The 23,509-nt window shown below is 40.4% G+C and overlaps 1 protein-coding gene across 2 annotated transcripts in view; it reads left to right on the top strand.

Moving 5' to 3' along the window:
- Positions 1–23,509, top strand: part of rims1a (regulating synaptic membrane exocytosis 1a) — a gene marked incomplete at both ends in the record, with an annotated part of 86,077 nt that overhangs the window by 3,916 nt on the left and 58,652 nt on the right. For both annotated transcript variants that reach the window (XM_080036700.1, XM_080036699.1), the window contains one exon: positions 1,100–1,174. In XM_080036700.1, coding sequence (XP_079892826.1) covers positions 1,100–1,174 — 75 coding nt within the window. The remainder of the gene's footprint in view (positions 1–1,099; positions 1,175–23,509) is intronic.

Raw genomic sequence — 23,509 nt, forward strand, 5'->3', positions numbered from 1 at the left:
ACAGACACGGCTTCTCTTTGAGAACAGCCTAGATGTTAGCGGGGATTTCTCTCTCCAGTTCCCTCTGTGATCAGAATGATCAGAGCGCACTGCAATATGTTTATGGATGAGATGGCTTGAATCACAGTGTGCGTGTGTCAGTGTGTGGACGTATTGGAAACCATTGCCATTATTATCTAAGTCATCCACGCCTAAAGCTATATCTCTAACACGGCACAGAGAGAGTCTGAATGAGACAGTTCAGTTTGTATTTCTGTATAGTATTTCGAAAGATTAGCTTTTTTTTCTTGTGTTTTTTCTTGTATCTGGTTCGTTTGATAGAGTGAGTGTAATGTCATCCGAACTCAGGTGACACAAAATAGCTGTACCGAGACAGTCAGAGAAAAATAATGACGTTTAAATATCACACGACAGATTTCATTTGTGTGCAAAGAAAAGGTGTATATTGCTATGTTCATAAATTGTGATCCATGGAACTGAGCCTTCAAAGGTGCAGTGTGTTGAATGTATTGGAATTTTTCAGAACAGACTGGGTACAAATGGAATATGATATTCATAAGTGTGTTTTTATTAGTGTATAATTGCTTGAAAATAAAAGTTGTGTTTCCTTTATTACCTTAGAAGGAGCCTTTTATGTCTACAAAGGAGCGGGGCACCCTCAACGGAGGCCGCCATGTTGCACCGCCATGTTTCTACAGTAGCAGAGAACGGACAAACTTAACTGGCGTATGGGTTTTTATATATAGTGGTTGTACGGTTGTCCAGCGTAAATGCACTTGTTGGAAGACAAAAAATAAGTACTACAGAATAAACAACTAAATATATCTTCACTTCATCATTTGATATTGTGGAAAGACTTGAGGCAGTGGTGGAGGATGCCATCTTTGGCAACTAGCTTATTGTCCTTGAAGGCAACTGTTAGTTCCGTAATTATCCAAAAGGGAGGCGGTTAGCAAGGGAGCGTTGCAGTCTGGAATCTTACCACTAGATGCCACCTTATATTCTAATATAACACACTGCACCTTCAACCAACAACAGTGGAGCTCACACCATGTGTTAGTGATGCTAACACAATTTTCCCCGACTTTGTGTGTTTCAGAGAAGAGAAGCCTATCCAGGCACGAACAGTGAACCTGGTCAGCCAGAAGAAACCTCCGCAGCAAAACGACGTCCGGTGAGTAGCAAACGGCTGTTATCCAACCAGCAACTCAATAGCAAGTATCCATGTGGAATTCCAAACAGGCCCATGTACAGTATATATAATGACATTAAACATTTGCTTGGTCGTCATTCCGACGAGGTGGCCCTTAAACAACTTCCAATGAGGATCTGCACTGCACTCTCTTTTGCCTCACATTCATGATTTGCAGTGAAATATTTTTCACACCTGCGGAATACGGATGAGTCAAGTGTATACCTCGGGTTCTGCTGACTATCTTTTTGCGAGTGTGACTCAAGCCATTACGATGCAATTTGTGTATTACTCTTATGGTGGAATAGCAGCACGCAGGCACCTCATTTAGACTTGTTGATTTATATTTAGCACACATTTGCCTCAGCTGGTGTAAGTGGAGATATACAGTATATTTTTAAGAAGCGACACACTTTGTTTACCTCCCGAGGGGTCTTGTTTATGTGGTCACACACTCACTCACTCACACACACACACACACACACACACACACACACACACACACACACACACACACACACACACACACACACACACACACACACACAGAAGATGAAGAACGACACGGTCAGAGTGATAAGTCCATGTCCTGTTAGGTCACGAGTGGCTCATGTTGTTGGTTGATTCAATTGTTCAGTGTGTCTCCCACTCTATTGTATTTGTGACGTGTGTTGGTGTCAGTTCTTCTCCCCCTGTAGCTTAGAAAACACACAGGCGAATGTGTGTGATGTGTGATAAAAATGACCAACATAGTAACTTTCTGCAAGCCTGGGGCTTACAGTAACATGGACTAATAGAGTCGTTTATTTTCACTGATTTCTTCCACAGTTCAATTAAGTTAAAATTTGGGCAAAAGACCACCAGTTCCCAGACATTCATCTTCTGTTATTTTCCACTCTGAAGATAGTGTACGATTGACGAGCACCAGAATCAAGCGAACTGTTTTCAGGGCACACCCACAAGAAATATGCCTATCGGTAAAGTGTTCTGCAGCTGCATCTTCCTCTATTTTTTGCATCAGACTACAATAATAGGCCTTCTTTCAGGCCGATAGGTGTTGCAGAGGAGTAGGGATTATATTGCTCACCCAGTGTTTTGAGAGTAAAAAACGCGACAAGCTTGATGGTGCGTTTTCAGCATTTGGATAGGCACCAGTTGAATCATTGGTTGAAATGGCAATGATGAAAAAAGTCAAAGGAAGCCTACAACAAGACTGGTTTGATACCAATTTTGACAGCAAAGCTTTCTGCATCTACTAGAACGACCAATCCTGACACACTTCATCTCCTTTATGGCAACGGCTGCAGAGATTCACGGGTACTGTCTGCAGTAGGTTATGCTGTTTGACATACAAAACAGAAAAAAACCTTCTCAGAAACTAAATGGATTATCACAGATGACCATAATATAACTCTAAGATCATCATGAAGTTATTGAAGAGACAGACATGTGATTGAACGTTGAAAGTAAACTTTCATGCACATTGGGTTAAAAAGAAATCAGTTTGAGTGGTGCAAACCTCTTCACTTCTATATTCCTGTATATCGTGCAATACATCCGTCCTTTGGTAAGATTGCCAATTAGCATCATAGGGAGAAGGCAGGTATTTGGAGGTCAGCTTTCCCTGAAATAACGCCTCTCATCTCATGTCCAATTAGTGTGGATTGAAGGCTCGATGGAATGGTCAAAAGCACTTCTTTATTATGGCTCTACTCAGGGATCATCTTTCCTTCACTGATGTGTGTGTGTGTGTGTGTGTGTGTGTGTGTGTGTGTGTGTGTGTGTGTGTGTGTGTGTGTGTGTGTGTGTGTGTGTGTGTGTGTGTGTGTGTGTGTGTGTAAGGTCTGCTTACTTGATCAGCGGTTCTTAATGCATACTTGGATTGCAAACGCTACTTGAAACAGACTGTCGTTTTTCACTCTTTGATGTCAAATGAGCATCTCCGTCCTCACTGGCTTGTTTGCTAGTTGAAATGTGACTTTCCAGGCATTTTCTGTTTTCGCGGGGACTTCTGCAGAGGGTAATGCCTTTTTTTTCTGCCACACAATGATCAAAGGATAAAGCTTGTTTATGCTCTATATCTGTGTGCACTGTATGTGTGTGTTGGAGTGTGTGCATGTTTGTTTGTGTGTGTGTGTGTGTGTGTGTGTGTGTGTGTGTGTGTGTGTGTGTGTGTGAGCGTGTGAGCGTGTGTGTGTGAGCGTGTGTGTGTGCTGGATCAGAGAGCGAGGTGGGATTTCAGAGTAAGTCAGCTGGAGTTGACATCTGTTTCACTGAGGAATCCCACAATATGGCCCCCTGTTTAACAGCATTATACATTTCTCCATTTCCTATGCGGTCAGTGTATTCCCCACATCATCCACCAGATATTACAATCAGTATTCCAAAATGATTCCTTCTGCTGGAGCTTGTGCTAAGTCATGAATACTATCATGTCTATGGAGTGACTAGTGTGAACCACACCAAACCAGGAGGACTGTTTAGCTCTTACAGGCTGATTAGCGATATTGGGCTATAACTCTGCTAGCCGGCCAACCGGAAACAGTACTGTGTTACAGATGCACAGGCTGTGATGATTCTGTGTTGCTTCAGGTAGGGTTCCATTGTTTTCCCGGGTTCAACCTTGTTGTTGTGTTACTGTTTTTTGCCAGGGCCTTAGGGCGCACTCACACTAGTCCCAGTTGCCCAAGCACGACCCCCCCCCCCCTCCGCACTAGCCCGCTGGCCTGTATTCACACTGCTCCTAAAGATCCGGGCCTAGGCACCATTGCTTCTTGCTATACGTCTCCACGTTAAATATCATACAACCAGTTTTGCAGCAAACATTCCATTTCCATATCAGACAAACGCGAACCCTTCGGCAACATTTTAAAAAAATATCTGTTGCCGGAATGGACGTATTTGATCGCGGGGAACAGTCTCATATAAATTGACGCCAGGACTGCTGTCCATGCAAGCTGCCTTTTTACTATATTATCAATAAAGGGGCTATGAGGAACTTTTAAATATTTTTGAAACAATCTAATCTTTTGTAACAGCAAACGAGACCATCATTGCAAAGAATGCTATTTTTATATAGTTTTTTTCTTAATGCCTTCGTCATGGGTACTCTCACACAGGAACTACAGCTGGTGTAGTAAAAACACTACCGCTTTTGTCCAAAGGGGGTGCAAGAATGAACCAAATCTGAAAGTTCCTCGGAGCACCTTTAATTAGCTTTTGCACCTTTAAGCTCTTTTTTCGCTGCAGAAGCTACTGTTGTCTACTTAGACTCAAATGAGATATTCATCAAGTGTTCCACTAAGACAAATATTTAGCTGTTAAAATAAAACACTCTTCCTCAAACAAATGTTCTGATTTTGTGTTCTTAAACATTTACAAATGTTCAAAATGTACTATCAAGTTGTCCTGTTTGTAAAGAAAACCCACATAGGTCAAGTAAAGCCTGGATGGCAGATGTCAACTGTGCATTGTGTATTTCTGGAGGCCTAATGTTTATTCATAGAATTATTGTAACGTCTGTAGGAAGCATAGTGGGCAGGGGATGGATGGCCAGCTCCTGCCAAACGTTTGTCAGGTTGATAGGCCCAGTACAGACAGCCAGGATGGACTTCCGGTGAGCCGTTGATTGAGTTGCTGGCAATGTTAGAGCAGTGCAAGAGAAATTGGCTTGTTTTAAACTTGACCGCTGTGTGCTTTTGACTCAAACTTTCTCTTTTAATTAACCCAGGAGTCTGCAGAGGAGGAACATGCAATCCTACAGCTGTAATCACCACATGCACGGCTTTGAAAAATGATTGTATCGCTGTGTGTGCTATTAGGGACCTTGTGTCACTGAGTGCATTTTAAATTAGCATTTTGCTTTTTACTTTTTAAATTGCCCATGTTTATTAGTCATTCAGCAATTGGTGTGTTCTTGTGAAGGGGTTGCCATTCAAAGTTCTTCTGTTAATAACACCAGCGTTGTAACAGATATTGCAATACCGTACACCTTTACTAATTCTTAGAGATATTTCTAAAATAATTCCATGTTTGTGGAGCAAACTTTACTGTGTACTGATATGGAGATATACTGTACTTTGCACAATTCAATGTATCTGTAATAGTTCCTTGAAAAAACCGCATGTTACACATATTAAAACAAGGACATAACATCATGTTATGTGTATGGGCTTAGTAACATTTATTTAGTTTCAGTTGCTTGTTGTTGCACTGCACCAGTGGACCGGTCCAGGTGACATTTCTTAGCAAGGCACCATTCCAATTCAAACTGACGAATACCACCTCACCGGCAGTGTTAACCTCATGCTATGTTCTGTATGAAGGCATCATGAATGTAGCCTACCACAGTGTGAGAGATTTTTACACTTCAAGTCAGTGTCACTTCTTCAATGCGATTGGCCAGGTGTCCCCTGACAGCAGGGCGCCATGGCGATGGTTTCAGCGGCCCCGTAGTAACCATGACGACCCCTGGGACGGGTGTGAGGAGTCACTTCCTCACTCCCTTCAGGGATTTGCCTGTTATCCTTTTTTTTAATACTTTATTGTAGGATCTTATATTAATCTGAGAGTTCTTTTTTTTATGCAAACAATTGAATTAAAAACAACAACAAAAAACAAAAACAAAAACAAAAAAACTATGATAATAAATATATATATATACAACTCTGGAAAAAATTAAAGAGACCACTATACATGTTTAGTGTCTCTCGTTTTACTATTTATAGGCATATGTTTGAGTAAAATGAACATTTTGGTTTTATTCTATAAACTGCTGACAACATTTCGACCAAATTCCCCCCCCCCCCCCAACATATTGTCATTAAGAGCGTTTCCATTAAGTAATGTAGAGATGAAGATTTAAGAAAAATCCAGACTGGTCTCTGAATTTTTTCATATACAGTACACATAAACTCATCAAACGATTTGGCTGTTTTCCTGGACTTCCCATGAGCCTCTCTGCTCCGGTGGGGAACTAGAGAGGGGTCCTGACACACTACCATTTCTGTATATTTTGAGAGAGTTTCATCTTACATGACACACAGCTTTAGCATGTTTTTTTTTTTGCTCTATATATTCAGTAGGAAGAAATGGGATTTTTTTCATGACTTTATGAAACCCAACATGTATAGCCCAAACTGTCATTTGTAATTCACTTCAGCATGCTTGAGACAAACACATTCTTCTGGTGTGTTGTTGTCCGGCCACATTTAATGGCCAAACTGTTTCTATCTGTTATGAGCAGCAAAAGCCAGTCCGTATCTGGCTGCCCTCACACCTGCTCTCCTAACTCTCTGAAAGGACTTTAGTGTGAATGTGTCTCTATATGGGGAATCATAAAAAAAGTCACCTGGACTTGAGCTTGAGAGAGACGGTTTGAGAGAGATGCTGAAACCCTGCTGTACTGTTTGCAAAGAGGAGAATGAATGTTTGATCGTCTGTTTCATAAAAAAGTTCGAAAGAAATTGCGGAAAGCAGCCCGTCTGTAACTCTCCAGTTGGAAATGCGGTACACACGCTGCTAGACTTTGTTTGAAGCAATGTGGGGCCTTTGCAAACTGACGTCCCAGTTTAACTTTGACCTTTAGATATACATATAATATATATGTTACAGCATATATATTTATTTTATTTGCCATGTTCCCTGATATCCACATAAATCCACAGCTTTGAAAATAAGAACTAAAAAACTAAACTTTCATCTTTCCAACAATGAGACAACCCAACTCAAGGGCACACCCTAGCCCCTCACTCTAACCCCTAACCCCTAACCCTAGCACCCTAGCTTTCCTAACTACACTGTTTCATAAACAGAACCATGAAAGAGATTTTAAATGTCTTTGCTATACTGTATGTTTTCCATGCATAATGCACCCAAACTGGAACAAATAATATCTTGACTGTATGTCTGCCCAAACCAACAGTTGGCTAGTTATTGTCTCACACTAATGCTTTCCTTTTAAAATAACTGGCTGTGGTTGCTGTGCAATTCTGCATTCCACCATCTTGGTTTTGGTGTACAAGATTGGATTACCAATCGCATCTTTTCTCTCTCTTTTTTTACCCCATTAAGCACCTTATGGATGGCTGCGGCATTGGACAAACACTTACATTGTAATTTTTTTTTCCAAATGCACTATAGGACCTTTTTTAATATGTTGGTACCGCGGCACTTACTTGTATACCGTACAAGACTTGTGTGGATAAGATTGTTTGTTTCAGAGTATTTGGATATACTATGTGTGCATAATATACATGCCGTGTGGATATACATGCTGTGTGTGTGTGTGTGTGTGTGTGTGTGTGTGTGTGTGTGTGTGTGTGTGTGTGTGTGTTGTGCTGCCTGGCTGTGTATGGCGTTGCCAGGCCATATGGAACGCTGTCTGGGGAGCACACTACCCACTTAGCTCTGCTGTTGGCTCTGGTGCTCTCTCCATCTGTCCCTCCTCTTTCTCATCCTTCCCTTCAACTCACCTCCACTCTCTCTTACTCTCTCTCTCTCTCTCTCTCTCTCTCTGTTCTATCTTTTAGTTTATTATTTCTTGGAGCTCGGTTTCTGCCTGCTTTTATTCCTTTCTCTAATCCATAAATAGCCTTTGTTGGGTACTCGTCCAATTGCATGTTTGAGTGTGTGTTTGTGTGGTAATGAGTGCTCTTAAAGGTGCACTATGTAATTAGGGGTCTGTCAGATATATGAACTTTTTTCTAAATTCTCACAACTGAATAAACACAATTTATTTGCTTGACAATTGCATCCCCGGAACTATGTTTGATGTTAGAAAGCTACCTGACATTTTACTCTTTCAGCAGCAGGGCCAAATTTTTTTTCATAGTTTGGTTCCAGATGATGATATAATTATTCAATAGGAAGACTTATATAAGATGAAGAGTAAATATGGTTTGTAAACTAACTCCAGGCTCTACAAATGGAAAAACCAACCCCCCCTGCACTGCATGGGGCAACCTTTAAAGTTGTAAGGTGTGTGTTCTTCTCACACTTTTCTTTCCTTTTAGCTGGTAGATGCTTGCTATTGTTCCGGCTGCTCCAGCCAGCTGTGCTCTTGAACACCCGCTAAGCCCAGAATGTGGATGAGATTTAGAGCCTCAAGAAATTCCAAAAACTATTTTCCTGACGCGGAAATGGTTTGGATATAACTGAATATTCTTTTGAAAAGTTTTGAAATTACACAAATTTCCGCTTGTGTCTAAAAACATGTTCTATAAAAATCCCAAAATAGGTCTAACATAATAATAATAATAATAATAGCAAAATAGTTCCTTAAATGTCTGTGCAGCCTACAGTTATCAGTTTTGCTTAGCCTAAAGAATGCCATTAGAGAACAAATTGGCTGTGTTCGAAATGGCCTACTAACCGTCCTCCCTCCTACATACTCAACATGTATATACTACATACTGTCTACTCAACAATCGATTGTGTACGCGAGGTTTGTTGGACTGTTTACACTGATGTATACAGAAGCAATAAAGAGTTTAAAAAAAAACTTCTGTGTCGCTTGAAAAGACGCAGTGCATTGTGGGGCGATTGAGTATGGAGTAGTGACCTATCGATCCATACACAAAATCTTCCCGGAAGTAAGTACTCATCTGGGCATTTCTCGCCTACACAAACTTGCATACACAACCACAACATACTCAATTTGACATCAAAATTAGTATGAGTAGGATGTTAGTAGGGCTTTTTGAACACAGCCATGGTCTTGCGTCTGGTTACATGGGGTTGCATTGCATTTGTATTGGAGATTCAAGCTGCTTTCAGAGATAGGCGTCTATCAGTGTGAAGGCAGTATAGGCTGAATCATGCTTGTGTTTAAAAATAAATATGCAAATCAGAACATGTTTGGTGTCTGGCTTTATTGCCCCGCATTGACGACATCAGAGCCGACACACCCTCTCTGCAAAGCTGTACACACACACACACACACACACACACACACACACACACACACACACACACACACACACACACACACACACACACACACACACACACACACACAAAGCTGTACTCCTTATCATACAACCTGTCATGTCCTGGCTAGCTTCCAGTGCTAGCTTTTGGTAGCCTGAAATCAGTCCAACAAAATCTTGTTTGAAAGCTTGTTTTAGCCCAAGTTTGATAGAAATGCTCTCTCTCTCTCGCTCTCTCTCTCTCTCTCTCTCTCTCTCTCTCTCTCTCTCTCTCTCTCTCTCTCTTGGTTTTGATCAAAAGAAGAACAAAATGTTCATGTTTAAGTTTTATTACAGCCTTTAGAATAGTGCTAAGAATGATTATGAAAACGTTTAGTTGATAAAAGTGCTTTTAGAAGTTGAAATTTTTTGGTTCAAAGTAGTGGGGGGAAAATACCCTAATATTGAGATAGTGGCCCGTAAAAGATGGTTGTATAGGAGAAATAAACAGACGTTTAGTCAAATAAACTGCTTAATGTACATTTTGGACCTTTTTATTCAAACTTGTTTGAAAGAAGGCATGTTATGGAAGCAAAACATGGCCAAAAATCGCAAAACTGACCAGTGCTTGAAAAAACTATATTTTATGCCCGCCATGTCTCGCCTTTAGAACATAAACTGGCGTCTCTTCCCCTTTTCAAGACATGGGAAAGTGTATATACCTTTCAACCTTTTAAACTAAGACATTCTTCACTTATTTTTAAACCTCTCATTACCACCTCTTGCTAATGTGCTCACGCAGTCATTTCTACAGGGCAAAAGTCTTCCATTCACTTTTTCTAACAGAATCTCTTCCCAGAATGGAGTTTTTGGACCGCAGCCTGAATCCTTGAACAAAAGCTTTTGTCAAAAGTTTGAGTTTAAAAACAAACAAAAAAAACTCCAGAAAGTTAACCCCCCCCCCTTCCCCCCTCCCCTTTCTTCCTTGTTTGACGTATATACAGTAGATGTTTCTAAAAATACAAGGGGAGATAAAATAGCTGAGTCCTTCAGTCCTTGAGCGTCATCACTGCTGCTGCTACACAAGCCAAACGTTTGGCACTGGCTCTCTCCCCCTCTCTCACTCTTTTTTTTTCTGGGCTTTTCATAAAGCGCAGTGGCATCAGGTTGGGACGGGGCCGGTCTGCTGTATAGTGACTCAGGCCCCTCAGTATGACTCACTCCCCCCATCCACTCGCTGGATCGATATATTCAAAAACGCTAGGGCCCCCGAACATGAATCAAATAACAATGAGTCAGTGTCGAGAGAGAAAATCACCTCGCGGGCCCATTTAGAAATGAGGCAGGACACACTCGCTCCGTCTCAATACTCATTGGCTCTCATCGTCGTCACCGCGGGTTACGCTGGTGAGATGTTTTGAGTTTAATACCGTAAGACCTTCAAAATGTCAAAGTTTCACACGGTTTAACTTAAAGGTTTTCTTTACACCTGTCTCAGAATTGTCTTCACCTCCCCACAACTCTCTCTCTCTCTCTCTCTCTCTCTCTCTCTCTCTCTCTCTCTCTCTCTCTCTCTCTCTCTGGTCGACAAATCCAGTCCCCAGACACAAACATGCACACGTCTGGGGACGTCCACACACACACACACACACACACACACACACACACACACACACACACACACACACAGCCGCACATATAAACACACATAAACACACACAACTAAATTTCCTCACTCAGATGGTTAAAGGTTAAAAGTGCTCCTCAAAAAGATGCCTGTACAAGTATACACACACACACACGCACACACACACACACACACACACACACACACTGCAAGCCGGAAACCCATTTCTAATTTTGGCATGCACCTTCCATTCAATTTCACAAATAGCATGAGGGGGAGGAAACTTTTTAATACTCGTCTATTATGGGACACAAAATGAGTTCCAATCAATCTTGCGGATGACTCTCCCACAGTAAAAGTCTGTGTGTGAGTGTGAGTGTGTGTGTGTGTGTGTGTGTGCGTGTGTGTGTGTGTGTGTGTGTGTGTGTGTGTGTGTGTGTGTGTGTGTGTGCGTATGGCGTGCGCATACAGAGAAATAACCTGTTTGTATGCAAAGGACTCTTCCCCCTATAAGACCTTCTAGTTGCAGAAAACAGTTGATCACCTGTATAGGCTGATAGGAATCAGTGGATTATGAAACTGGTCACTGTACGACGTGTAAGGTTGCATTAGGGGCTTTGGCCTTTACTGGCAACAGAGGGGAGGAAAAAAGCTTTAATTCTAAGTTTGATTAATGTTCACACAGTTTGCATTGAGTTTGAGTTCTTAAAATCATGATACATTATCATACAGTATCACACACTATATCAATTAGTCCTACTGGATGACGTCAAAACAATTTCAGTTTTTCTCAACTAAATGATACATTTTTAAAAGAGACACGATTATCAAGTTATATGACACAACTATTATATTTTGAACTACAATTGAAGCACCAAAAGCCCAGGTTATTAACTAAGCAGCAGGTCATGTTTGCAGGTAAACTTTCAGTGTCAAAATCATTTTGGTTCGAGGGCCACTCTGATCTCAAGTGGGCCGGACAAGTAAAATAATGGCAAAATAACGTACATATGTCAACTCCAAATATTAAGCTTTGGTTTTCAGTAATATGCTTTATCACTCAGCCTACATTTGTAACCTACATTATCACGGATCACAAGGGATCTCTGTACCCCCCCAGGGAATGTCTTAGTAAAGGTTGCTGCTGGCCATGGGAATAGGAGATGCGGCGCAAAGCGCCACAGCAAATATTTTGGGGGTATTTTGCTCAAAGATGCCAATACGCACTAATAAAATAAACAACTGCTTATTTGAATACAAAAATACAACAGACACTGACCTTATAGTTGTGCAATTGTGTTTGCTATGTACAGGGACACATTTTGTGCAAACATGCAGACAGTACAAAATACAATTAAATAAAAGTGCAACTTCTACTGTTTTGATTTCTTTTTAAATACAGAGATTATTGGTTGTTTTGGAATACGTTTTTCTCAATTTAAAACATAAAAATAAAGCAGCATTGAAAATTTGGAAATAAATCTTGTAGGCCTACACTAGCATGCTCCTGCTCGTTTCGCGCGCACAGAGCCGCAGACACATGCTTGCTAGTACATTAATTGTTCAGCACTACAAATATATATATTTTTTTTTACTTTGCCATAAAGCACTTGGGGAAACATTAATAGTGGTGAAGCAAGATTGCCATTTACCATTTCCCACGTTGCTAAAATGTGCTTTTTTTTTATTTTGGCTGCCCCCTAGCGACTGGAGTGAGCATTTTGGTTATTTCTTTAAAAATTCATAACTCCTCAAAGGAATGGGCTAGAGACAGAAATGTGTGCTCTACAAGTCGCGGACCGGATTAAATCTTCTCGGCCCGGATCCGGCCTGCGGGCCGTACGTTTGACACCACTGGTATAGATAGTGTGTACAAAAAGCTGAAGGTTTGGAATAGATCAAATAGAAATGATTTAGAAAGATAATGTGTGTCTGTATATTAGATACATATTAGCCTATACATATTTATGCCAAAACATTTTTTTTTCAATTTCTCACACATAGGGTTGAGTCTTTATTATGACACAAGGGAGGGATTTTATGCCCACTTGATTCGGCTCATTCAGACTGATGAAGCCTCATACATTTACTTTAGACTTTGTTACTAGACTAAGTTTTACATATACATTCAAAATCTAACAATATAATATTCCAGTTCAAATAAAAAAGACTTATTCTTTCAAGGAGAGAATTATATTTTATATGATTTCTTTTTTTACGATAATCCTTTTTCTCACCTCTTTCCGTTGGTGCATATTGTACATATATATGCGCTGTGGAACCGGCTGCTTTACCATCTGGCAGGAGGGACATGGCTTTTTTTCTCTTATGTGTGCCAGGCTCTGTTGTTCACTTCCGTCACAGAGAGCTTGCCATGCTGAGCTGCTATGCTGGACTCACTCCTCCTACACTCCACTCCATCCCTCCATCCCTCCTTTTACCCTACACATCCTTTTCTTATTCCCGTCCAGTTTTTTTATTACATTTTTCTAATATTAACAACTTTTCGGAGACCAGAGACAAATTATTATAATCTTGTTCGTCATCAACGGTCACTCTTTTAAAAGTAACATTATTTTAAGCTTTTGTTTTGTGAAAGTCTTTTGCTTTTTAAAAAGGACTGCTATAAAGAAGAACAGATTAAGGGTTTTGGGGATATCCCAGCAAGAGAGGGAAAAGTGATGATTCATTCCAAAACTGACAGTTGTGATTTGAACACACAGCGGTCTGTGTGTATGTAAAGCCTTCTAGCGCTCACCACCTCTCCACCTCTCCACCCCCTTCTTTTCTCTACATATACTTCACTGATTGCTCTCTTTCCCTCTATTTCTAACTTGTTCTAACTCTGTCTTGCGCCTGCCACGTTCCTTTGAAAAACATTTCTCATGGCTGCCCTGCCCCTCTCTGCCAATACACTACTGTATATTGTCGCTGTCTGGCGGAAACATTGTATCTTTGACAATTTTACTTTGTCTTCATAAATCAGTGCTATTGGTCACACTCTACCTCTGTGTCCGAGTTTTATAAAATTTTAACCAATGAAAAGTATTTAAATGGAGCTTGTGAATTGACAGAGGCAGAGAACATTTGTTTTAAAAATACAGTGTTTTTTGGAGGCGCCCTTAGCTCAGTTGGTAGGGCGTCCCCCCCATGGGCCTCGGCCAGCAGCGGACCCGGGTTGGATTCCAGAACGCGGTCGTTCTCTGCATGTCACTCCCCTCTCTGCCCCATTTCAACTCTGTCTCTACACTGTCTATAAAGCATAAAAATGCCAAAAAAAAATCTTAAAAAAAATCTTAAAAACCCATGTTTTACATGGGTTTCTCCTAGGGTTGCAAAATTCCGGGAATTTTCAAAGTTGGAAACTTTCCATGGGAATTAACGGGAATTTATGGGAATTAACGGGAATTTTGGGAATTAACGGGAATAAACGGGAATTTACCAAATTTAAAGCCACCCAAATGCACTAAATTCTCCTAACTATGTTATTTCAGTCCAGGCAAACGTTCTAGACTGTAAAAAGCTATTTTTTCAACTAAGTTTTAATATATTTATGAACATTTAATTTCAAATCAGATTTTTTTCAAAGTTTATTGAGACACCCAACTTGATATCATATATTGATTTTTACTATACCAGGTTTACAGAGGCTTAAACTGTGATTTTACATATAGTTGGGGACAATATATTTTAGCAAAATCTTGACTAAAACAACCAGATTTTATGCAAGTACACTTGGCAAATTGCACTTAGCACACATCCAACTGCAGGGGTAGGGGAGAACGGGGTACTATGTCACACGGGTTGGTTTTCACAATCGTTATATCTCGGAACCAGAAGGCGCTGTCTGTGAAATTTTGGTATGTAAATATCCAGAATTGGGATCATAGTCTTCCTTGGAGTTATACTGCTGAATTTGAGGTGAGAGGACTGTTTGTGTTTTGTCAAATTGAAAATATTTAGCTCCTCAGTATTTTTCTTCTAGGCTTTGAAGAAGGCTTGTTACCCATAAAAAGTGTAAAGGGTAAAATATAGTTTAGAGTGTGGTTAGCAAGCTAATTAGTTGTCAGATGGTTGTTGGCCTTGATGCTAGCAAGAAATTCAAGTTGGGGTTGGTCGTCACATTTTTTGGGGGGTTGGTTGTCACATGTTATCCAAAGGCTGCAGCCAGAAAAGGAACCCAATAACGAAAAAAATTGTCACGCTGTATCCTCACTATATATCCTTCTCTGTATCCCCAGAGAAGGAAAGAATAGAGCAGGAAAAGGCAGCTAGCATGCAAAAGAAAAAAGGGCAAAAAAATCAAAACAACCCAGTGCATCCCAAACTAGACCAGCTGCCAAGGCTATAGTAAGTTATGTAGGCCTATTTGTCAACTTGACAATGCAATTAAACTTTCAAATTTAGTTCTACTTTCTTTACTTATTTTTAAGATTATTCCCATTAAGATAACATTGTGACAAACAATCCCATAGTGTTTGACAACCGACCCCTTGATGGGGTTGGTTGTCACAATGTGTAAGGGTGTCTTTGATGATTAATTTCTTACAATAAGATAGAAAAAGTTAGGGGTACACATTTCAAGCCAACACCTTAAGCTTCAATTTAATGTAGGAATGACTATTGAAAGATCTTTTAGGTGATGAGGAATTCTCACTAGAGAAAAAAGTGTGTCTACTTACCCCGTCCTCCCCTACTGAGGCCATGCCCCCTACATGCTCTGTGCATTCCTCCATCACATGGGGGGCATTTGACTTTATTTATTGAATGGTTGGGTTCAGACAGATGAATAATATTTAACTCAACATTCATCTTTTTCTTGTTAAGTGAAATTATTCATTGTTCATAAAATAATCAAAACTTGATAAAGTTCTTCTTACAAATGTAATGTTTTTTAATTTTATTATTTTGCATGCATGTATGCCTATGACCAAACATAGTGTTTAAATGTTTAGATTTATGTTTGGATGTGAAAAAATAATAATTTAAATTACCGACATTTAGTTCATTCCTATAATTTCCAATTTTGAATATTCCCAAAATTCCCGAGCGAAAGTTCCCGTGGAAAGTTTCCGGAAAGTTTCCGGTAATTTACCGGAAACTTTCCACCCCTTTGCAACCCTAGTTTCTCCTAATATAGTCAAAGCCCAAACAAGCATTTTTTTTACCAAACTATTGTGGCTCAGTGTGTAAGGCAACAACTACAAGGAATACGCTGAGAAAACAAACTACGTCAATGCACGTGTATGGCTGATGTAAGGCTATAGTAGTTTAAGAGATACACTGTGAAGGTTCACTCCTTTGTCACAAACATGTTATCCTGTTTAATCCAGGTTTACTTCTCCACAGTCATCCTTATTTAAGAAAAAAAAACCCGGCAAGACACTGAAGGTAAAACCCATTATTTATTCAAGCACTGGTCAATTTTGGGATTTTGGTTTATTTTTTCATAGTATATTTTGGCTTTATAAAATAAAAAATAAGGCTGTGCTGTTAAAAGTTTGGGAACGTACTGTTATTAAGTTATTATGTAGCCTACTTTTCTTATCCTCCCATGAAAATGAAAAAAAAATCAAAACGGACAATGTGTTTTTCCATCTCTCAACACTTTCTAAAATCACGTCCTCAGCCCCAAAGCCCACTAGTTCATGGAATTGGTAGTTTATTTATTCATTTGTTTTTTTTGCAAGGGTTTTTGTGTGTTTACAGAGTGTGTTTGTAGGTCAGGGGGAAAAAAAGGTCAGTGACCTCTATAAACAGCTTTTCCAGACCTCCATCAAACGGTAATTACCAGGGAAATGGAAAAGAAGAATTTATGATCTACAAACACAATAGGACTTTCCATGGCATTCTGCTGCTCTATCTATAGTGACGCTTTTGATTCAGGAATAGATTCCTGTTAATCGACGTGTAGATTTGTATTAACGTAATTGACCTGTTTAAAACTCATAGTGAAAAAGCCAAGAAGGGAAATCCCCTGCAAGAAAGACGGCTGTGTGTGTGTGTGTGTGTGTGTGTGTGTGTGTGTGTGTGTGTGCACTCTCCGTTTGTCCTTGCCACGTAAAGGTCCGTGTGTTGTCCAGCTGTGAGTTACGGTTGGGTACGGTTGTCGGCTATAGCAGCATCTGTCACAGTGCTGTAAAGTTTGGTCCAGAGGCTTCTTCCCCCTTCTTCACCTCCCTCTGCCCTCCATCCCTCCTCCTCACCCCCTTCATCCTTCTTCTTTCATATTCCTGCCCCACACACTTTCTTCTTATTTCTCCTGGATGCACCAATGTTGTATTAATCCCCGTCGAAAAATAGTCCCCCCCGTACAAATGCGCTGTTTACTCCGGTCTCAGTGAAGTTTGCTTAAAGGTACAGTACCCACAACTCATTGGAAATTACTGAGGCTTTTAAAAAAAGAAATGTATGTATAAAAGCATTCATCTGTGACCCATTTTGACAGGTGTACGTTTCCAATAGGATCAATCGGGTTATACAGCGAGCGCCATTGAGATTGTGGGATCTGGTCTCTACATAGAATTTACTGACATGCTTATGCCATAATGCCAGCCTGGACCATTTTTTTTCCAGCATGAATTCATTATATCATACTCATAATAGCAGATCATTTTACGTCATATAAAAACAATTACTTACTTTATACGATAAAACTTGATTTGGCTTTGGAAATATTTGGACAATTTAATCATCTCACACTTTTCATCAAGAACATTTTTAGTTATTTTTTTCTTCTCAGTGCCTGGCCAAATGAGGGAATTTTTCTTCATTCTCATAGTGTGTGTGTGTGTGTGTGTGTGTGTGTGTGTGTGTGTGTGTGTGTGTGTGTATGTGTGTGTGTGTGTGTGTGTGTGTGTGTGTGTGTGTGTGTGTGTGTGTGTGTGTGTGTGTGTGTGTTTGTGTGTATGTGGTTTATGTAATCCCATTGAATTAACATTCTCATGGACAAATCTTGGGTTTCTCTCCCTCTGTGTGGAGTCAGGAGTGCACAGCTTGTTAGTGCTGCATGGCTTCATTATGAAGACACTTTATGTTAATGCCGCGTCCTGCTGTGAATCATGGACCGTTTGTTTAAAATATGTATATGTATTCCCACACACACACACACACACACACACACACACACACACACACACACACACACACACACACACACACACACACACACACACACACACAAGCGAACAAAAAGGGTTTTTATTTTGATGTTGTTCAAGAGCAAAGGCATGGGAAGCCATTTGATAATCAAAGTGGGAGCGAGTGTTTTTGAGTGGGAAAGTGTATTCTCCCTCTGCTTTAACCTTGTGTCTCACTACATTTGAATATGGATATTGTAGAAAAATATGCATTTCTTCTTAATGAGCTCGCTATCGGCCTCTCTCTTCCGTCACTCTGTACATTTCCCTTTCATCTCTATTTCCTCCTCCCTCCTTCGCTCTATCCTCCCTCCCTCCCGCTCTCTCTTTCATCATGATCTACATTACCGACAGCCGTATTTCACGTAGGCCCTAGTGCAGACTGTTTTTCTCACCTGCATGAGAGAATTTCGATGGTTTTGTTTGTTGTGGTTTTCACTGATTTTAGCAAAGACGTATACTTTGACTTATGACATATTTCCTCACTCCCCACGGTCTGTCCTACTTTGCCACGTTCATTGCAGAAGACACAAAAACAAAAGCGCACACACACACAAACACACACACACACACACACACACGCACGAATGCACGCAGCACGCACAAACACACACGCAGTACACACACACACGGGTGACACGTTGACAGTTAAGCATGTGAGCGAAGGTTCATACTATATACTCTGTGAGTGTTGCACTAACCATGCTCACTGTGTAGCATATTCTATCCTGGATGAATTTTGCAAACTTTTGATGGATGATTCTTGTGAGGTAAACAGTGAGTAAGCTCAATGCTCAAAGATACAAGCTTGAATCACTTTTATCTGCTGTATTTTTTCGCCTGCACATATTTGACCGGCCAAGGAGACATTGCAGAGCCAGATGATGTTGTATTCCAATCTTCTCTCTGAAGTTTCAGTGACATTTCAATCCCTCAATTTCTGTCTATTATACTCACCGGAATATCTTTTCTTTTGACACTTTCTTAGTCAATTTCGTCCTTGTAATCGCACTGCATTATGTACTATCATTACATTAAATGAAGAGACCTGCTCACACACACATTATTTCTTTCTAACACCTGGGCCTGGGACACACATCCTGCGTCTACCTCTGGAGCGCGTCTGCGTCTGTAACTGCTGCCTTTTTTTCGGCCACACAGCGCTGCTTCTAAACGCCCTGTCTTTCTTCACAGAGTTCTCATTGTCTCATCGTCGAAGGTTGGATGTGTGGGGCTGTAGTGTGTTAACACGGTCGCTGAAAATTATTGGAATACTCTCCCACTCACAATAAGAGACTCACACAATTATTCAACCTTCAAAACACACCTCAAACAGTGGTTAAAAGAAAACCAAGTCTGTGACCACCTTTAAACTCTTTTATTTTCTTGTGTTATTTGTGCCTTTGTATATGTATTCATTTTTTGACCTGTATTTTTTTGCATGCCAGGGACAACAGATGAAATCTAGCATTTTTGCTAAAATCTGGCATTTTTACAGCTGTACATGTTACAGCTGTTCATGAATATGCACTGTCCCTAACAAAAAAAAAAAAAAAGTAGGGAGGGAAACATAACAAGCGTATAGCATAAACCACAGCTTGAAGGGGAAGGTAAAGCAATAAAGAGTTTGAAGAAATAGTCTTAAAGAACTCAATGAACCCAATAAGTCAATGACAATAAGGACAGCGGAGGGGAAATGAGATGTATAAAGGATGACGGAATGCGCCCTTCTGCTGTGTGCATTTAATGGCGAGTGTAGTTTCATCCAGCCAATGTGGATTTATTAAGGCCTAATACCAACAGAAGCTATTTTGGATTAAAGCCACCTATCATCAACAATAGTGCTCCTGGAATGAGAAGTAAGACGGCCAGTCATTAAAAAACAAAAAAACATACAATTCTGCTTTTAACTTACTTTATGAAATATATTACATAGCACTTGCACTGTCCTATTTATCATCCCCAGTTTACTCCACGTATTATACCAGGCCTCCATGATCCCATAATGCCAGTCTCCATTCTGGCATAAATCATCAGTGTATGGCAGCAGCCTTTTTTCTACCAAGTTCCTTTTCCTCTGGAATTGTCTTCCCATACAAATCTGTAAAGCTAGTTCAGTTATTTTTTTTTAAAGATAAACAATGGTCGCTCCGGTGGTGTAGTGGGTAGAGCGCATACCATGTGGACTGAGTCCTTGTCGTAGACCTTAACTGCATGTCATCCCCCCTCTCTCTGTCTTCCCATTTCAACTCTGTTTCTCTCCATACTATCAAAACAAATAATAAATTTAAAAGAGAAATATACCACACCACCTTAATTCACCTTTTACATCACTAAATCTATGTCCTAAATTCCTCACTATGGTTACTCAAAATGTAATAATTTCACTGAGTCACTGTGAATATCGCCTTTATATTTAGTCTTACATGCACTTGCACATGCATTTCATCATATGGCACTATTTATGTCATATTTCTTGTTCATAATGCTTTATAATATGAAGTTATCCATCTTCTTGTTTGTATATAAGGTGTGTCGTGTTGTTCTGACATGATTTGTATGTTGCTTGCGTTGTACAGCCCTTCGAGGCATCTGTTGTGTCAAATTGGGGCTAAACTACATTTTGATTGTTTGATTGAAATTAATTTACAATCCGACCAAATTCATAACTCATTTGAGCTCTTCAATAATGCTTATGCTGTCCTGCTGCTTTGAGCACATTCTAAATGTCCGGCGTTGACCAATCAGATTGCTCGGTTGGAGTATAATTCGGTTAAAAGGCTTTACCATGAACATCCAATGTAATATTGATGTCTATATACAGTATCTACAATATAAGGATATAATCAGTCAGACTGGATGTGTATTATGAAGCCCCATGCTGTATACAGTACACTGCTGTAACTCTATTAGGCTGTGAACAGAGCCAGGGGTTGGGACAGGCACAGTGAGCGCCACAGAGCAGGAAGTAAATCCTGCCGTGCTGCAGCAGCAGGTGACCTCTCTGTGACCTTTGGCTATTGCATCCCAGGAAGTGCGCTTTTTTTGTCTGTGTGCAGGGGTGGACTGGCCATCTGGCATACCGGGCATCGTCCCGGTGGGCCGGCAGGCATTTTGGGCCGGGCCGGGTCCATTTATAAAAAAAAAAAAAAAAAAAAAAAAATTAAAAATCTTTTTTTTTTTTTTTTTTTTTTTTTTTTATGGACCCTCGGCTGTGTGACTCGGCCCGGCCCGGCCAAGTCACACAGCCGAGGGCCGAGGGCCCTTCCCTCTCGGGAGTGCCATGGACATATAATTGTGCGTGCAGGCTGTCAACTTCACCTGAAAGTTAAATAAAACTTTGTCCCAGGCCATTACTCATTATGATTGGTTCTAGGCTGGGCCTGGCCCAATCACACACACAGCAGAGGGCCGCCCATTCAGAGGCTGCATTAAATTGTATTATCATGCATTCAACTTCTACTCGGTAATTATGAGCATCTGACGATGGTCAGTTACGTTCAGGGCCGTCGGACTGCGGACAGGCTTGGGGGGCCCAAGGCAGAGGGGGGCTGCACCCAAAAAAAAATATATATATATTCTTTTTTTATTCTTTTTTTTACTGGCTCAATATAGGCCCCTGATCTTTGAAGGCCCAGAAAAACGTTATTTAGGGAAAAAAAAAGATTTCATGGGCCTTTCATTCGTCAGTACATTTATGTTATTTTTTAAATAACATTGTTCGGGGCTACGAAGATCAGGGGCCTATATTGGGCCATTAAAAAATACAAACAAAGGAAAAAAATTCCCGAAGCTGACTGGATTTTTTAAACATGTACATTTCTTCTTTCTGCTTTTTGGTCATCTGTGTCTATACATTATTCCAGCAAATAATAGCCTACTAAATAGCTTACATAGGAAACAGTTGATTTATCCTTAGTTTTCTCTTCAAAGTGCACCAGATTGATGAATTTTACTTTAACATTTGAAAAAAAATCTTCCGGGGGAGCATTCCCCCGGACCCCTCTAGAACAGTGGTTCTCAACCGGTGGGGCGCGGACACTATACCGGGGGGGCGCGAGGGGGATGAAAAAAAAAAACTTAACTTTTTTTGATAGGTAGTTGCCAAGTTCATCACACAAACACTCCAATCCACTGATATGAGATCAGTTTGCAATTTTCAAGTACTGAATTAATGGTAGGACTGTGGCCACTAGAACTGGTCTCTGGTCAGCAAAGGTCTTGAAAACAGCATAAGTGTGCTTGTGACATGCGTGCCACCCATGCATGTGTATGGGCACGTGTCCCAGCAGATTTTTGAAATCTGAATAAAAAAATTTAAGTTTGTAGTTAGCAAGTGTAACATGTTCTTAGGGCAGAATTTCATAAATAAAGGTTTATTTTTTTAGCAAGATATTTGGTCAAAATCTAGTTGTCATCCGTCCCTCTGTCCAGTTGTTAGGCATCTGGCTAGTTATGTTGTTTTGCTAATTTTACTATTCATCTGAACTGAAATAAATATTGACTTTTTCCTTTATTATCTTCGCCAGAATGCACCAGAATGCTTAGATTACATGTTAAAAACACAAAAAAATCTTCTGGGGGGGGATGCCCCCAGACCCCCCTTCAGGGGTTTAGTTTTCTGACAAACATTACAATGGATACTAACATGATTTGGGCATTTGGGATTATAAATCATCTTTGAATTGGTTACAGCATATCACATGCTATTAATTCAGGGGTGCGATGGCCACCCCACTCTAGCTCTGTGGCCCACCTTGGCCACCCCCAGTCAAAATTTCCTGGAATCGCCACTGAGACGCACACAACTCCGCGTTCAGGCTGCACAGCACATTAATCGCAGGTAGCATTTTGAGCTAAATCTGGCCACTTTCCAAATCCAAGACTCAATAGTTGAAACATTCTCTGAACTGGGTTGTCAGACAGCAGTGTTTCCCATTGATCATAGACTTTGTTTTGTGAAGCTTTTTCATAACAGGTATACCTATTGTAGAATGTATTCTGTGTATGTTCTATTTAGGCTACTATTTTCTTCTCTTCTAAGGAGATTTAAAAAAAAAACATTTCCTCAGTGTCACATAAAAGTGCACCAGAATTTAACGTTAAATTATAAGAAATTTCCGGACCCCAACCCTAAACCCAATGTTCAACTCAAAGGTGCGCCACTGGCCTAGCCCTTGTGATAATAACAATAATAGAGTATCTATCTATCTATCTATCTATCTATCTATCTATCTATCTATCTATCTATCTATCTATCTATCTATCTATCTATCTATCTATCTATCTATCTATCTATCTATCTATCTATCTATCTATCTATCTATCTATCTATCTATCTATCTATCTATCTATCTATCTATCTGTGTAGGGTGGTGTGTGTGTGTGTGTGTGGGGGGGGACGGGGGGAGTTGTTAGGGTCGGTGGGGGGGCCCAACTGCAATGACCCAGCTTTGGGGGGGCCCAGCTTGCAGAAGGTTGAGAACCCCTGCTCTAGAAGGTCCAGGGTCCACGACACAGTCTCTCAAATTCCTGTGAGAAACACTGTGTGTGTGCATGGTTATTAAGAGTCATTAGACCAGGGGTTGTGTTCAAGTACGCGTAATGATTTGGTCATTCATCAATAGAAACATTGTGTTGTTAT

Source organism: Ammodytes marinus (assembly GCF_949987685.1).
Source record: "Ammodytes marinus genome assembly, chromosome: 11".
NCBI lineage: Eukaryota > Metazoa > Chordata > Actinopteri > Uranoscopiformes > Ammodytidae > Ammodytes > Ammodytes marinus.